Genomic DNA, 15,121 nt, shown 5'->3' with positions numbered 1-15,121 from the left:
CGGCGTTAGGTGCAGCCGGCGGGGGGTGGCAGCTGGAGATGGGGGGGTCTGATCTGCCTCTTGGCCTCTCGCCCGCCTGCCTCCTGTGCAGGGGCAGCCGGGGCACAGCATCCCGGGCACAATGGGAGACAGGAGGCAGCTGGCTCTCCACCCCCTCGGCGGCTTCCTGCCAGAGTCCCCAGTGAGGCGGGAGGGACAGAGTGGCTCAGGGGAAGGGGCACCGAGATTTCCCACCTCCGGCTGGTGGGTTTCCAAGCTGGCATCCAGTCCCCAGCTGCAGCGAGTTTGCAGGGTCTCAGCCCAGGTGGCCTGGTAACTACCACCCCCACAGGCCCCTTCGTGGCAGGGAAGACCCAGACCGCCCCCCCCGACTCCCGGAGCAGGGTCCCGCCGGGGGAAGCTGGGGGTGGCAGCATGGGGCCCTGAGGTCGGACCCAGGGGCTGCCGTTACCTCGGCCGTGGAGATCCGGCATGACGTAGCCGTTGACGTCCTCCTCGCCGTCGGCGGTGCCCGCGGACAGGGGGAAGCTCTCGCGCTGGGAGAGGTAGGCGCTGTCACCCCGGGAGCGCAGGCCGTGGCACAGGCTGCCCGGCAGGGAGAGCTCCTCCGTCAGCTCGCACTCCGAGGCCGTGCCCCGGCCCTCCGACGACTCCGACACCGTCCGCCCCACCGACTCCTGCCTGGCCCGCAGGGTCTGCCGGGAGCCCAGCCCGGCGCCCTGGGAGACAGGGGGAGAGAGACGGGGTCAGGGAAGGAGCCGCCGGACACGGGGCTGCACGACAGACCTGCCCCTGCTCACTGCGACGGAGACGGGCAAGACCCACGGGAGCAGCTTTAGCCCGGCTAGTCCACTGCTGACCCCCAGCCCCCTGCTAGCCCAGCTTTGCCCCAGCCAGCTCTGCCGGAGCCCCTCAATCCCAACCCGCAACCCCCTGCTAGCCCAGCCCTGGGCTCCCCACCCACAGCTCCGCCGGTGCCCCTCAATCCCAACCCGCAACCCCCTGCTAGCCCAGCCCTGGGCTCCCCACCCACAGCTCTGCCGGTGCCCCTCCATCCCAACCCGCAACCCCCTGCTAGCCCAGCCCTGGGCTCCCCACCCACAGCTCTGCCGGTGCCCCTTAATCCCAACCCGCAGCCCCCTGGGACCCTCCGGCAGAGGACGTCCATGGGGCGCACCCCCTGTCCGCTGTGCTGGGTACCTGGCGGCAGCTGCTGAGGCCAGTCTGGTTCATGGGGATGTAGCCAGCTGGGGGGCTCAGGTTCGGGCTCTGCAAAGAGAGAGAGGCAGGTGGTGATTGCTCGGCCCAGGGCAGGGGGTCCTTGGCACCGGGACCTGGGGAGACGGCGCGCAAACAGTCTGCCGGACCCCCAGGCGCAGGCTGGGCCGGGGGGTCAGCCCTGAGCTACGACCCATGGAACCGGGTCTCATGCTTCAAGGCCGAGCGCTGCCAGGGTCAGGAAGGAAACCCCTCCCCCACAGGGTCCCCCCCTCCCATCCTTTACAGGAAGGATTTTTAGCCTCCCCGCAGAAGGGCCAGGTTGTTGGGGGGGGGGGTACAGGCCGAGGGGGAGGCGGCCATCTCTCACCCGGGCGTAGTCCACACGCTGTCTGGAGGCGAAGAGGCCGGTGGCTGCGTTGAAGGAGCTCAGCTCGTCCTCCAGCTCCAGCTCCAGCGTCTCCATGTCCTCCAGCTCCTTGTCACTCAGGGGGGGCTCAGCGGGGGGCAGCGGCCCACTCTCCCTCTGCACAGGGTGGGGAGGGGAAGGGACACCGCGTCAGGGGCTGGCAAGGGGTTAACGGGGCCCAGCCCCCAACGCTGAGTGGCCAGGGCCACCTTAACGCTTAGCGGGGCAGGATGGGGGGTGTGAGGCAGGGAGGGGGACAGATAAGACTCTTGTCTAGAGCAGGTCTTGCCCCCCCCCCCGCAGGAGGGATCCACCCCGCACACCCGCAGCCGAGGAGTGGGGAGCCGGCAGGCTGGGAATGCCCAGCAACAGGATCCCCGCCAGGGGCGGGGGGGGTTCCCTGGGTGTATATGTCAGGCAGGGAGCCCAGAGAGCCGGGCATGGAGTGGGGAGGGGGCAGATGGGGCAGGAGCTGGGATGCTTAAGGCTGGGGCGGGGGGGATTTAAAGGGCTAATGCGCCATTGACCAGGTGGCTCATGGGGGGCGGGCACACTAGGGGCTGGATTGGCTGAGGGCCCAGGGCAGCCCCCCGCTGTAGAACGGCCCGGGGCCACGCACTCACCTTGATGACCAGATAGCGGGGCGGGTCGCGGGCCATGCGAGTGAACTCATTGGCCAGTTCCTTGAAGGTGGGACGGACGTTTTCATCGATCATCCAGCCTGGCGGGGGGCACAGAGGGGTGAGATCCGGCCGGAGGTGAGACCCAGCCCCCCGAACCGCCCCAGCACCACGGGTCCCACCAGAGGGGCTCAGACAGGTGGACGGGAGGGGAGAAGGACTGCCTGGAAAAGTGCATTGGGGCCGGGGGGGGGGGGCACGGAACAACGACCTTCCAGCCCCCGCCCCAGGGCTCTGGCCCCAGCTGTGTGGCTCCCTCCCAGCGCTCCCCCTCCACACGCTTGCCCCCCAGCTCACAGCTGTCCCCTGGCACCACGGGGTGACGTCCCTCCCTGCACCCGGGGCATATCGGGGTCAGTGCGGATTGCCGGTGGGGGAGGGGCAGAGCATAGCCCTACACCCCTCCCATGAGTCCCCATGGCCACTGCGCCCCCCCCTCCCCCCAACCCCACGGCCCCAGGCCCTGCTCCACCAGGCAGGACCACTTGGGTGCAACCCGGCCCCTGGGCAGGGCCGATATCCCCTGCAAACAGCCCCCAGGGGCTGGGACGTAAACACCCCGGGCAGGGAGACACCCACGCCCCAGGCAGGGCCCCACCCCACCTGCAGGGGGTGGCAGGGAGACAGACAGACCCAGCAACTCACATTTCACCATCACCATGTAGACGTCGATGGTGCAGATCTGGGGCTGCATGAGCCGCTCGCCCTTCTCCAGCAGGTCGGGCACCTCAGCCAGCCGGATCCCCGTGTAGGGCTCTGCCCCGAAAGTCATCATCTCCCACAGCGTCACGCCTGCGGGGAGGCGGGGGGGGGCAGAGGTGGGACAGTCAGGCCAGGAGGGGCTGCAAGGGCAGGTGGTTGGGGGGAATTCTGCGCTGGGGGGTGTGCACATGGGACCCAGCAGGGGGCGCTGTGGGGAGCGGGGCAGGGTGCTGGCTGGGGGGGGCGGCTCCCGGCTGCTCCAGCCCCGGCCTGCGACGCTTTGCGGGCAGGGGTGGGTACAGGGCGGGTGCAAGGTGGGGGCACGGTGGGCACTGACCGTAGCTCCAGACGTCGCTCTGGTGTGTGTACTTCCCGAAGTGGATGCTCTCCAGCGCCATCCATTTAATCGGAGTCTGTGGGACGAGAGGCGGGGAAGGAGCGTTACCTGGGTGGGGGGTGCCTGGGGGCTGCTTCTGCTTGGGCCAGAGATACCCCTGGGGCCCGATTTCATGGGGCCCTAGGGCTGCTCTGATGCACGGTCTGCTCCCCTGGGAAGAAGAGCGGACCCTGAATGCAGGGCCCCCCAGTTACCCTCCCAATCTGCCCCCTCTGCTGGGGGGGGGGCCAGACCTCTGACACCAGCCCACTCTGGCTGGGGCGGCCCCAGTGCAGCAGGAAGGGGAAGCAACCTTGGGGGACATCCTGCTGGAGTGGACCTGAGGCTCAGCTGGCCCCGGAGCGGGCACGGGGGACGACGATGGGGGCCCCGGGGCCACACCCCACCTTGATCTCATTGTAGAAGTATTTCTTGTCATCGGGGTAGAGCAGGTCGGCGATCCCGAAATCCGCCACCTGCACCTGGCTGGGCGACTTCAGCAGGACGTTGCGGGCGGCCAGGTCCCGATGGACCATGCGATGCTCTTCCAAGTAGTACATGCCCTGGGGGCGAGAGGCGGAGAGCGTGGGGCCGACCCATTTGTGCGTGTGTGCGCGGGGGTGGGGGGGGAGTCGCTTGGGTTTCGTACCAGTGATGGGCAGCAGGCTGGACTAGTTTCACCCACTGTCCCAAAGCTCCACCCACAACCACAGGCTCCTCCCTCCACCCCAAAAGTGTCTGTGACAACACTGATTAGAAGAGGAAGAGTTAACAGCACTGACATGTTCAGAACATCCCTCATTGGGGTTCAGGGTAAATGCCACAGGGGGGATGAACAGGCCAGATTCACCCTCCCTTCAGGGCCGTGGCACTTTGGGAGCAGGTCTTTGGAAGGGTCCCCCGCCGGGTGTGGGAACCAAAGGAGCTGCTACCCCCAGCCCCTGCCCCTTCTCCGCTCTGTCTCCTCGTGCTGCCTGGCCAGCCCCACCCACGAGCCTGGGGCCAAGGACGCCTCACCCAGAGACCAGCTCCCCGAGCCGGGCTCGTGCCCCGCTTTGATGCCGGTGGGAAGGGGACCCCGGGAACGCGCCGTCGAGTGCCGCGGGGCCGCTCACCTTGGCAACCTGCACGCACCAGTTGAGCAGCAGCTGCGGCCCGATGGCGTCCCTGTTCTTGCGCACGTGGTCGAGCAGCGAGCCCAGCGGCAGGAGCTGCGTCACCAGCTGCAGCTGCGGCCCGGGGCAGATGCCCAGCAGCCGCACGATGTAGGCGTGTTCCAGGCTGCCAATGGCCAGCATGTGCTGCAGGGCCAGAGGGAGACGGGAGCCTATTACAGCCTTGGCTCCGCCCCCGGTATCCAGCTCCCCTGTGGAACTCCCCGCCACTGGGATCTGATCCCAGACAAATGAAAATGGACTAGGGGTGACGCCGGCCAGGGCTGGCACCCTCAGAGCCCCCACTGATGCCAGGGGGAGTTTGGGGTACGCAAGGACGGCCTGGGGGCGGGGGCTCCCCCACCCCCTGGTTTCATGTGGCACACTGAAGTGCATCATGGGAGTTTTAAGTCTCGCTCTGAAGCACTGACATTGGTTGCTGATAGGACATCAGAGTGGATAGGCCAATGGGGGGCAGGGCCACTGGGCTGGATGGGCCAATGGTCTGGCCCCAGGCTGGCAGGGGGGTGGCGGGGCCCTCACTCACGTCGGTGACGGCGTGGAAGGTCTGGTGGCCGCTCCGGTCCTCTATCACCTTGATGCTGACAGGGATCTTGATGGAGTCTCCGTCCGGGATCCAGACGCCCTGGCGGGAGAGGAACCCCCAGCGTGAACCGAGCTGGGATCCCAGGGGCTGCCCCGCCCCAGCCCCCACTCAGGGCTCCCCCACGGCCGCGCGGAGACGCCGTCCCATCCGCCCCCGCAGCAGCTGCGGTGCTCAAGCAGCCCCGGAGCCTCCCCGCGCCCCCGGGCTGCAGCTTCCCCCCCTCACCTTGTGCACCGTCCCGAACACACCCGAGCCCAGCACCTTCAGCTTCCTCAGCTCCGTCTCCTTCAAGATCCGGGCCAGCACCTTGTTGGCTTTCTCGCTTGGGTCCAGGGGCTCGAGGCTCTGCCAAGGGAGAAAGATGGGTTGAACCAGTGCTGGGGGGCCCCACCCCTCCCAGACCCCCCGCTGCCTCGATGCCCCTGGCCCTAGTGATTTGTGCCTCTCTCCCTGGGTTACTCATTTGACTTAGGTCACAGGTCAAGACTGAAGAGCCCCGTGCAGAGCTGTGGGGGACAGAGCCGGGACAGCAGGCGGCCGCGGGTGGGGAGTGAGGGGCAGAGCTGGGGGGAGCCCAGGGCTGGGCTAGCAGGGACTGCGGGTCGGGAGTGAGGGGCACCGGCAGAGCTGGGGGGGCAGAGCTGGGAGCACAGGGGGCCGCGGGTTGGGAGTGAGGGGCAGAGCTGGGGAAGGGGGGAGCCCAGGGCTGGGCTAGCAGGGGCTGCGGGTGGGGAGTGAGGGGCACCAGCAGAGCTGGGAGGGCAAAGCTGGGCTAGCAGGGGGCCGCAGGTCGGGAGTGAGGGGCAGAGCTGGGGAAGGGGGGAGCCCAGGGCTGGGCTAGCAGGGGGCTGCGGATCGGGAATGAGGGGCACCAGCAGAGCTGGGGGGGCAGAGCTGGGAGTGCAGGGGGCCGCGGGTCGGGAGTGAGAGGCACCAGCAGAGCTGGGGAAAGGGGGAGCCCAGGGCTGGGCTAGCAGGGGGCTGTGGGTCGGGAATGAGGGGCACCGGCAGAGCTGGGAGGGCAAAGCTGGGCTAGCAGGGGGCCGCAGGTCGGGAGTGAGGGGCACCAGCAGAGCTGGGGGGGGCATGGCTGGGAGCGCAGGGGGCTGAGGGGTGCCAGTCTTTTCTCTCTTAGCACAAACCTTCCTTTCTGCCCCGTCATCCGAGCGCCCTGCGGCACAAGAACCTTCCCCCCGCGGCTCCCGCCCACTGCCTCAGCCCCGTCCCACGTCCCTCCCCCGGGCAGCCGGGAGCCCTGTTCACAAGGGCTGCGGGGGCTGGGGGGCGTCTCACCTCGCCCCTCTCCAGGTAGCGGCGCATCGCCCGCTTCTTCTGGATCTTCTTGCCGCGCCAGTACAGGAGGGTGAGCAGGAAGCAGGAGCAGGAGATGAAGAGGCAGCCCACGACCATCACCGCTATGACTGTGGGGCTTTTCCTGGGGACGGACGGGGGGGCGGGTGTCAGCGCCGGGCCCCTGCCCGGGCACCGCCCTGGCCGGAGCCCCGGGGGAGCCGGAGCGAAGGGCTGGTGCAATCCCATCCGTGGGGCCTGCAGTGCCCAAGCCCCACCCTGCTTCCCTGGCGGAGGCACGGGAAGGGTCTCGGGTTTGGAAAGGAACCCAAGGGAAGGCAGGGAGGGACGGGGTGGGGAGAGGGGGCGTCGGGGACCACACACCAGCTGAGGGGCTCCCCCTCTGCTGCGTAGGCCCGGGGGATCTCTGGGTCTCTGGAGCAGTCGTGGGGCTGTTCCCATGGAGGCCAAGGGGGCTGGGCGCCAGCGAGACCCAGCCTGGGAGAAGAGGCTGCAGGGCAACTGGGGTCACCACCCCAGGGGGTGCCCCAACCCCACCCTCAGCGGTTGGTTCACGTCATCGCCCGGGCGAGGGGGCCTGGCACAGCTGGGGAGCGGGAGCGGGGCTCTGCACATGTCCCGCTGGGGCCAGGCTGAGAACTGCCAAATTTAATCCACGCAGGGGCCCAGCCCCACCCCTGACCCAGCCCTGCCCCGCCCTGGGTCAGGGCGTCAGGATGGGGAGGGCATTGCCTGTCCCGAGCCCAGCTGAAGGGCCCCCAGGCCGGGGTCAGAGCTCCAGCAAGCAGCAGCCGGCTGCGAAGGGTACCTGGCGACGGGCAGGGGCTCTGTGACGCAGTCCTGGATCTGCGGCCCGAGGCACCTGCGGGAGACAGAACCCGCCGATCACCCCACGGACGGACGGACAGAAAGACAGACAGAGGGGCGCCACGGAGAGCACCAGGCTTATGGGAAGGATGTCAGAGCAGGCGGGGGGTGGGAGCCAGGACTCCTGGGTTCTCTCCCCAGTTCTAGGGGAGTGGGATCTGGTGGTTAGAGCAGGGGGCTAAGAGCCAGGAGTCCTGGGTTCTATCCCAGCTCTCGGCTGGAGTGGGGTCGAGTGATAAGAGCAGTGGGGCTGGGAGCCAGGTCTCCTGGGTTCTCTCCCTGATTCTGGGAGGGCAGTGGGATCTAGTGGATTGGAGCCAGGGCTCCTGGGTTCTCTCTTGGGAGACACGTCCAGCAGAGACCCCGCTGCCATTCACCCTGGGGCTGCACCTCCCCAGGCAGGGGCTGGAAGCGTCAGGTCCCACAGCCTGGGGGCCCCTCTCAGAGCCCACCCGATTGGCTCGGGAGCCGAAAGTGGGGCTCGGCCGCAGCTCCTCGCCTACTCCAAGTCTCAGGTCTGGGGGACCCCGGCTGCTGCTGCTGGGGGGGGGGAGAGGGGTCCTTTGCCCCTTTCCCCACATTCCTGCCCCCCATGTCTGGCCTTGCAGACTCCATGGATCTCAGCCATGCAGCGAGGTCCCTGGGGGGCCGGGCTGCAGGATCGGGGCCTCCCGGCTGTGCCCCGGATGGGGGGGGCTGCTGCTCTCACCCCCGCGTGCAGTTCTCGTGGCAGGGGTGGCACTCGTGGTTGGCGTCCGGGTACTTGTAGATGGGCCCTTGCTCGCCCAGGATGCCCTCGGGGCAGCTGTCCACGCAGTGGGGCCCGTCCTTATACCGGGCACATCGCACGCAAGCGTCGGCGCCCTGGGGGGGCCAGACAGAGTCAGGAGAGGGCTGGGACGGACCCCTCCCCCGCCAGCACCCAGAACCCCCTCTGGCGCCCCCTACAGGGGAAAGGCCCCGTGTCCCGTCCGCTGTCCTGGGGCCGGGAGCCAGGGACCCCTAGGGAGGAAAGGCCCCGGGCCCCATTCCCAGCCCCCCTGAGCCAGCCAGTCCCCCAACCTGGGGCCGGATCAGGGCCGGCGCCCCCTAGAGGAGAAAGGCCCTGGGCCCCATTCCCCACCCACCCTGAGCCGGTGCCCGAGAGGAGAAAAGCCCGGGGAGGGGGGTCACGCACCGAGCCGTGGCAGGTCAGGTTGCCCTCCATCCTCTTGCACTCCGGGTGGCACTGGTAACACTCGCCCTCACGGGCATATTCCCGGGTCGCCCTGCACGAGAGAGTGGCGGGGGGTCACTAATGCTGCCCTCTGAGGGTCTCGCATTCTCCTGCCCCCACCCCCCATGTTTCCACGCAGGCCCCCCCAGGCTCTCAGCTGCCCCTCACCCTTGGTAGAAGCTGCAGGTGGCCACGCAGGTCCCCTCCCGGCTGTAGTTGCGGCAGGAGATGCACTGGTCGGGGCCAGGCCCCCAGCAGCCGTCGCTTGAGCAGAGCGGGTCACACACCTTCCCTTCTTGCACTGCAGGGGAGCCAGGGGTCAGCAGTGGGGTGAGCTCCCAGACCCCCCCCCAGCCTCCACTGCTCCCCCTGCCCCATGTTCTTCCACTCTCCCTTTCCCAGATCCGGGGACGGAACCCAGCAGTCCTGGCTCCCAGCCCCCGCAATGCTCTAACCACCAGACCTCCTCTCCCCTCCCAGATCCGGGGACGGAACCCAGGAGTCCTGGCTCCCAGCTCTCCCTAACCACTAGACTCCGCTCCCCTCCCAGAGCTGGGGATAGAACCCAGGAGTCCTGGCTCCCAGCCCCCCTGCCCCTGCCTCTCACCCCCTAGTCCGCTCACTGCCTGTGACACAGGATCTCGCCCCGCCCCCACACTCACCGCACTTGCCCCGGGGCTTGTTGTCCTTGATCTCCAGGTCGCCCCGGCGGCGGGACAGCGCCCCCCAGTTGATGGTGTGGAGGAAGCAGAGCTGCCGGTTCTCGGTGATGTACACCTTGCCCGCGCTGATCTCCCGCAGCGAGCGCAGCCCCAGAGACGTCACGTTCAGGTTCTTCATGATCAGCAGGGAGAAGCCGCGGCTGGGGACGGACACGCCCGTGTCAGCCCCACGCTGCCGGGGGGGGGCCACTCAGCCCCGGCAGCTTCACGTGGCCTGGAGGGAGCCTGGACTTCTGGGGTCTGTTCCCAGCTCGGGGTCTAGGGGCGCAGAGCAGGGGGCCTGGGGCTGCTCTCGGGTTATGGAGCCTCCCATCCCACTGTGAACTGGGCTGAGACCCGCTGCCTCGTTTCACACGGGGCCACCGGCAGGGGCCGGCTCTCAGCCCCCAACATGTGGGGCTGGGTTTGAACAGATGCCCCTGGACCAAAGGCTCCTGCTCTCCCCAGAGCCCTGAGCCACAGCCCTGCATGCAGGGACTCCGGCACCGCTGGGCAAGGGGCTGGGGGAAAGCCCCCCCAATCCTCTCAGGGCCAGGGGGGCCTTTCCCCCAGGGAGGGGAAGGGCTGGGGGGGGCAGGGTCAGGGGCCTCTCCCCTGGGCCGGGCTGGGCTGGGGGGTCTCTCACTTGTACAGGCTCCGGCCCCCGATGGTGACGAGGTTGGAGAAGACGCTGAAGTTATGCATGTGTTTGGGCCACGACTGGATGTTCAGATAACCTGCGGGGGGAGCAACCGGCGTGTCAGGGACGCCCCCTCTGCGTCTCCAGCCCCCCCCCCCACGCTGCTCCCTCACCGGGCTTGGGACGGGCGCTTCCCCCGGCACTCTCCCCCCATGAAGCCCCCTCTTGGCCGCCAGGGTCACGGAGTCGGTATACAGACACCCAGGGCTTCCCCACAGGCCACCGGGCTGGACCCCTGCCCCCGCCCCCGTGCAGTCCCCCCTGCCCCTGCTCCCCCCCCGTTCAGTCCCCCCTGCCCCTGCTCCCCCCCCGTTCAGTCCCCCCAAACCCCTGCCCGTTCCTCACCCGTGATCTCCCGCACCGTCCGGAAGACATTCAGCTTCTCCGGATCCAGGGCCGAGATGTTGCACCAGGGGTCCCTGCGGGGGCAGGGGGGAACGAGACCCAGACACCGTCAGAACCACTGGCCTGATCGGCTGGAGGATACCGCTCTCCCCTGCCTCTCCGGGCTGGGTGCTAGGGGGCGCTGTGCTGCACGGGGCCGGGGGGCCAGCAGGGGGTGCTCTTCCCTGCCTCTCCGGGCTGGGTGCTAGGGGGCGCTGTGCTGCAGGGAGCCAGGGGGCCAGCAGGGGGTGCTCTTCCCTGGCTGCACGCTAAGGGGCGCTGTGCTGCAGGGAGCTGGGGGGCCAGCAGGGGGCACTCTCCCCTGCCTCTCCAGGCTGGGCGCTAGGGGGCGCTGTGCTACAGGGAACCGGGGGGGGGCAGCAGGGGGCGCTCTTCCCTGGCTGGACGCTAGGGGGCACTGTGCTGCAGGGAGCCGGGGGGCAGCAGGGGGCGCTCTCCCCTGCCTCTCCGGGCTGGGCGCTAGGGGGCGCTGTGCTGCAGGGAGCCGGGGGACCAGCAGGGGGCACTCTCCCCTGCCTCTCCGGGCTGGGCGCTAGGGGGCGCTGTGCTGCAGGGAGCCGGGGGACCAGCAGGGGGCACTCTCCCCTGCCTCTCCGGGCTGGGCACTAGGGGGCGCTGTGTTGCAGAGAGCTGGGGGGCCAGCAGGGGGCGCTCTCCCCTGCCTCTCCGGGCTGGGCGCTAGGGGGCGCTGTGCTGCAGGGAGCCGGGGGGGCCAGCAGGGGGCACTCTCCCCTGCCTCTCTGGGCTGGACGCTAGGGGGCGCTGTGCTGCAGGGAACGGGATGGGGGTTCAGCAGGGGGCGCTCTCCCCTGGCTCTACGTGCTGGCCCCAGGGCCGCAGCGTGGGGTTAGGGGGCGCCATCTCTCCCATGAGACATGAAACCGAAGCCCCGCCCTCCTGGGGCCGTTAAAAATCCCCCTTGCCCTTTGACCTGCCGACCCGGCCAGATGCCCCCTCCCGAATCTCTGCTCTTCCAAGGGGTACAAGTTCCCCCCGCCCTGTAGCCCAGCCGCAGCATCGCCGCGCCAGGAGAGCGGGTCCGGGGCAGCGGTGCCATGCACCTGTTAATCACGGCTGTGCCCCACCCCAGAGGGGAGCGCATCGCAGTGCCGGGCAGAGGGGCTCAGCCTCACCCGTTCAGCCCCGTGATGAGGAAGTCCAGGTTGCCCCGGATCTTGGTGCAGTTGATGAACCCGTCGATGTTGCTCGAATCGACTGTCTGGTATTTGTTCCCGACGCCCGTCCCCTCGCAGGCTGGAAGGCAGGAGGGGAGAGGGAATGAGCCACCCGACACACCCGCACCCCATGCCCGGGGCAGGGCACCATGGAAATGCCAGGGCTGCCCAACGCACCATCCAGCCCCCACGGGGGGCAAACAGTTTGTCTGGCCTCTGCCACAGGTCCAGTGAGTTATGAGCAGGGGGGCTGGGAGCCAGGACTCCTGGGTTCTACCAGCATGAGCCCCAGGCTGGACGGCCGCCCCGCACCCCTCCATACCTTTAGGGCAGAGTCCAGGGCACGGCTCACACATCTTCAGGCCGTTCTTCTCCACCTCCATCTTGTCCTTCGGACAGGCCCGCACACAGGAGCTCTGGTCCACCACGAAGTTATCTGCCGGCAGGGGGAGTGGGTGAGGCGAGACCTGACGAGTGGGAAGGGGGGTGGGGGCCGAGCGCCTAGTGGTTGGAGCGGGGGCGGTCTGGGAACCTGGACTCCTGGATTCTGTTCCCAGCTCTGCCAGGCTGGTTGTTGTGCCCTCGAGGCACGCTGCACCCAGCTGGCTCGGTGCCTCAGTTTCCCCACAGGGCTATAATAACTCTGCTCTTTGCAAAGCCCTTTGCCACCCCTGGCTGGTGGGGGGGGGGCACATGCTGGGAAGGACGATTCCCCAGTGACTTCCCCTCCCCAGAAGGGTGGGTGTGGGGCACAGAGCTGGGGCACAAGACCGCCATGCGAGGGGATCTCACAACAGGGCCAGGCTTAGTTACCCCGCCCCCCAGCAAAGGGTCTCATGGGGGGTAGGACGGCTGGGAACCCCCCCCCGCCCCAGGAGAGATCAGGGCGTCCGCGGGGAGCCCCCGGCCCCGGCTCACGTGGGCATTCGGCGACGCAGACGCCCCCGTACTGGTACTTGGTGTCGGGGTTGGGCTCCAGCTGGAAGGTGAGTTTGTTGTAGATCAGCGGCTGGGGGCAGAGCGGGACGCAGGCCCCGCTGTCGTTGAAGTGGCGGCAGGCCTGGGGGGTGGGCAGAGTGTCAGGGACCCCGGCCCAGCCCACGGGGACCGACACAGAGACCCCCCCCGCTGCCACCGGCCTGGTATAGACAGACAGACAAACCCCTGCCCCAGCACAGACAGACCCCCCTGCCCCAGCATGGGCAGACCCCCCCAGCACAGACCCCCAGCATAGACAGCCCCCCCAGTACAGACCCCTAGCCCCCCTGCCCCAGCACAGACCCCCCCAAGCCCCCCTCCCGCAGCACAGCCCCCCCCCCCAGACCCCCAGGGGACGTACGAAGCATTCAGTCTGGCGGGGGCCGGTGCAGCCCCCCGCACACTCGTCATGGCAGCACTCGCTGGGGCTGTGCCCGAAGCAGCGCCCATTGCACTGGGGGGCGCAGATGGTCTTGGTCACTGAGGGGGGAGCAGAGGAGATGGGTGAGGGGGGGGCAGTGGCCTGAGCCCTCTCTGAGCCCCCCCCACTCCGGCCCCATGAGCTCAGCTCCTGAGCCCCAGCAGCCTGATGAACGGTGCCGGATCCAGGTCCCCTCCCTGTCCCCCCCGGCCCAGAAGGACCCCTTGAGTGGATAAAGGGAGCCCTGTGTCCACAGCCCACCCAGCCCTCGGGCCACCCAGGGGGATTCAAACCCACCTCCCCCAAGCCCGGGATACCTGCCCCCTCCCTGGCCCCGCTGCTACCCCTGACCGGCCCCCTGGCTGGTCCCCTGCCCCCTCCCCGGCCCTGCTGCTACCCCCTCCCAGCCCCCTGGCTGGTCCCCTGCCCCCTCCCCAGCCCCGCTGCTACCCCGCCCAGCCCCCCGACTAGATCTGCAGAGCCAGCCCCCGGACTGCAACTTTCTGGTCTCTCTTTGCAAGGCAGAGACCCCCTCTTTGGCTCCCAGCCCTGCCAGCTGCCCGCCCCCCACGCTGGGCAGGCTCCAAGCCGGTACCCACATTTCTGGCAGTCCTCTGGGTTCGGGCCCCAGCAGTGTCTGTCACAGCTCTCATGGCAGGGGGCACCTGGGGGAAGAGAAACGCCCAGCATCAGAGAGGGGCAGAGGGGACGGGGTCTTGCTCCAGTGCCCTCATGTGGGGCAGGCCAGGTGGGCAGAGCAGGGCGCTGGCTGCGATGGCGGGTGCCGAAGCCAGCCCCTCGCATGGGCAGGGCCGCAGCACGGGACAGGAAAGTCGGCCCAGGGCTTGGACCCCCCCCCGACTCAGCTTGCTAATGAGCACTAGGTCGCCCCGCAGTCACCGCCTGCTTCATCGGGGAGCTGCTCCCCGCAGAGGCAGGCTGGAACCCTAGAGGGAGGTGGGACTGGGAGCCAGGACTCCTGGGTTCTATCCCTGGCTCTGGGAGGGGAGTGGGGTCTCGTGGTTAGAGCAGCATCCTCGATTCTTCATTCTGGCAGGCTGGGCTGGACCAGCTCTTCCCTACAGCTGGGAGCCCTGCCAGGCCCTGTTTGCCTTGGGAAGGAGTTTTGGACACTGGCCGTGAGGGCTAATATTTGCAAAGGCGGGGCTGGGTGAGGCGTCACAGGGGGGAACTGAACGCATCCAGGGGTGGAGCAGGATCCTGACTCTGCCTCCCTGTTGGTTTGTGATTCTGGCAGGCCCCACCTCAGACCAGGCGGCCCCATTGTGCCAGGTGCTGCAAAAAGGGAGCAGGGGACAGTCCTTTCCCCTAAGATTCCAGGGAGGAAAGGGAAACTGAGGCACAGGGGTCAAATGACTTCCCCAGGGTCGCCCAGCAGGTCAGTAGCGAAGTTGCAAATAGAACCCACCATTCCTGAGCCCCTGCCCAGCCCCTGTTAATTGACCACATCTGTGCCCATGAAGGGACCCGCCTGGCCCCGGCCCCAGTGGCCCCTGCCTGCATCCTGCAGAAACCAGGGCAAACCTGCCCCAGGGCAGCGCCCCGGAAAGGCACCCAGAGCCCGCGGGGGTGAGAAAGAGAGGAGGGGAGATGGGGAGCCAAGCGGGCACGGGGGGGGGGCTCTTGGCAGGAGACGGAGCACGCGGAGGGCGATTCGGGACCAGATCCTTGGGCTTAAGATTCCTGGAGCAAGGGGAGCCAGGGCTCGGGGGCCGCCACTGGCAGGCCAGAGGTAGTGGGGGCCGTGGCTGGGACCACCCCCCTCAGGACACTCACAATTCCTGCCATTTTGCCGAACCACCGGGTCGATCAGCTGGTCCCGGATGATGTCCCTCCACTCGATAGTGTCCACGTGGCACAACTGCTCATTCCTCTCGATGTCGACCCCGCCCGCCAGGATCTCTGCAGGGCAAGGACCCGCTGGGACCGGGCTCTGCCCTGGGGCAGTGACCCCTGCCGAGCCGCGGCCCTGACCTCCCCCACCCTGGGACTCAGGGAGTGCCCAGAAGCCAGGTGGTAGATTTGGGGGGTGAGGGCAGGCAAAGGGAGGGGGCTGCCACAGAGCAGGGGGCTCGTGCCCCCGTGGCAGGGGAGGGACAGAGCCGGAAGTGGGGGTTGTCTGGGGCCGGGCACATGGAGCCCCACTCACAGCCCTGGGTCCGGGCACCCCGGGAGCAGAG

The 15,121-nt window shown here is 68.5% G+C and overlaps 1 protein-coding gene across 2 annotated transcripts in view; it reads right to left on the bottom strand.

Annotated features, from left to right (window-relative positions):
* Positions 1-15,121, bottom strand: part of ERBB3 (erb-b2 receptor tyrosine kinase 3) — a 39,908-nt gene that overhangs the window by 4,562 nt on the left and 20,225 nt on the right. The window contains exons 4-27 of one of the 2 annotated variants that reach the window (XM_073318611.1): positions 14,718-14,843; positions 13,520-13,585; positions 12,861-12,979; positions 12,440-12,581; positions 11,844-11,957; positions 11,480-11,600; positions 10,287-10,360; positions 9,888-9,978; positions 9,203-9,402; positions 8,709-8,841; positions 8,502-8,592; positions 8,034-8,188; positions 7,266-7,319; positions 6,440-6,581; positions 5,372-5,491; positions 5,087-5,185; positions 4,501-4,686; positions 3,793-3,948; positions 3,347-3,422; positions 2,953-3,099; positions 2,251-2,348; positions 1,589-1,744; positions 1,201-1,269; positions 452-719 (exon numbers count right to left, since the gene is read on the bottom strand). In XM_073318611.1, coding sequence (XP_073174712.1) covers positions 452-719; positions 1,201-1,269; positions 1,589-1,744; positions 2,251-2,348; positions 2,953-3,099; positions 3,347-3,422; positions 3,793-3,948; positions 4,501-4,686; positions 5,087-5,185; positions 5,372-5,491; positions 6,440-6,581; positions 7,266-7,319; positions 8,034-8,188; positions 8,502-8,592; positions 8,709-8,841; positions 9,203-9,402; positions 9,888-9,978; positions 10,287-10,360; positions 11,480-11,600; positions 11,844-11,957; positions 12,440-12,581; positions 12,861-12,979; positions 13,520-13,585; positions 14,718-14,843 — 3,003 coding nt within the window. The remainder of the gene's footprint in view (positions 1-451; positions 720-1,200; positions 1,270-1,588; positions 1,745-2,250; positions 2,349-2,952; positions 3,100-3,346; positions 3,423-3,792; positions 3,949-4,500; positions 4,687-5,086; positions 5,186-5,371; positions 5,492-6,439; positions 6,582-7,265; positions 7,320-8,033; positions 8,189-8,501; positions 8,593-8,708; positions 8,842-9,202; positions 9,403-9,887; positions 9,979-10,286; positions 10,361-11,479; positions 11,601-11,843; positions 11,958-12,439; positions 12,582-12,860; positions 12,980-13,519; positions 13,586-14,717; positions 14,844-15,121) is intronic. The other variant, XM_073318612.1, reaches the window with a different exon arrangement.

Source organism: Lepidochelys kempii, chromosome 20 (assembly GCF_965140265.1).
Source record: "Lepidochelys kempii isolate rLepKem1 chromosome 20, rLepKem1.hap2, whole genome shotgun sequence".
In the NCBI taxonomy this organism is placed as follows: domain Eukaryota; kingdom Metazoa; phylum Chordata; order Testudines; family Cheloniidae; genus Lepidochelys; species Lepidochelys kempii.
Note: the sequence above shows the minus strand (reverse complement) of the source record. Positions and strands in the feature narration are given on the sequence as shown.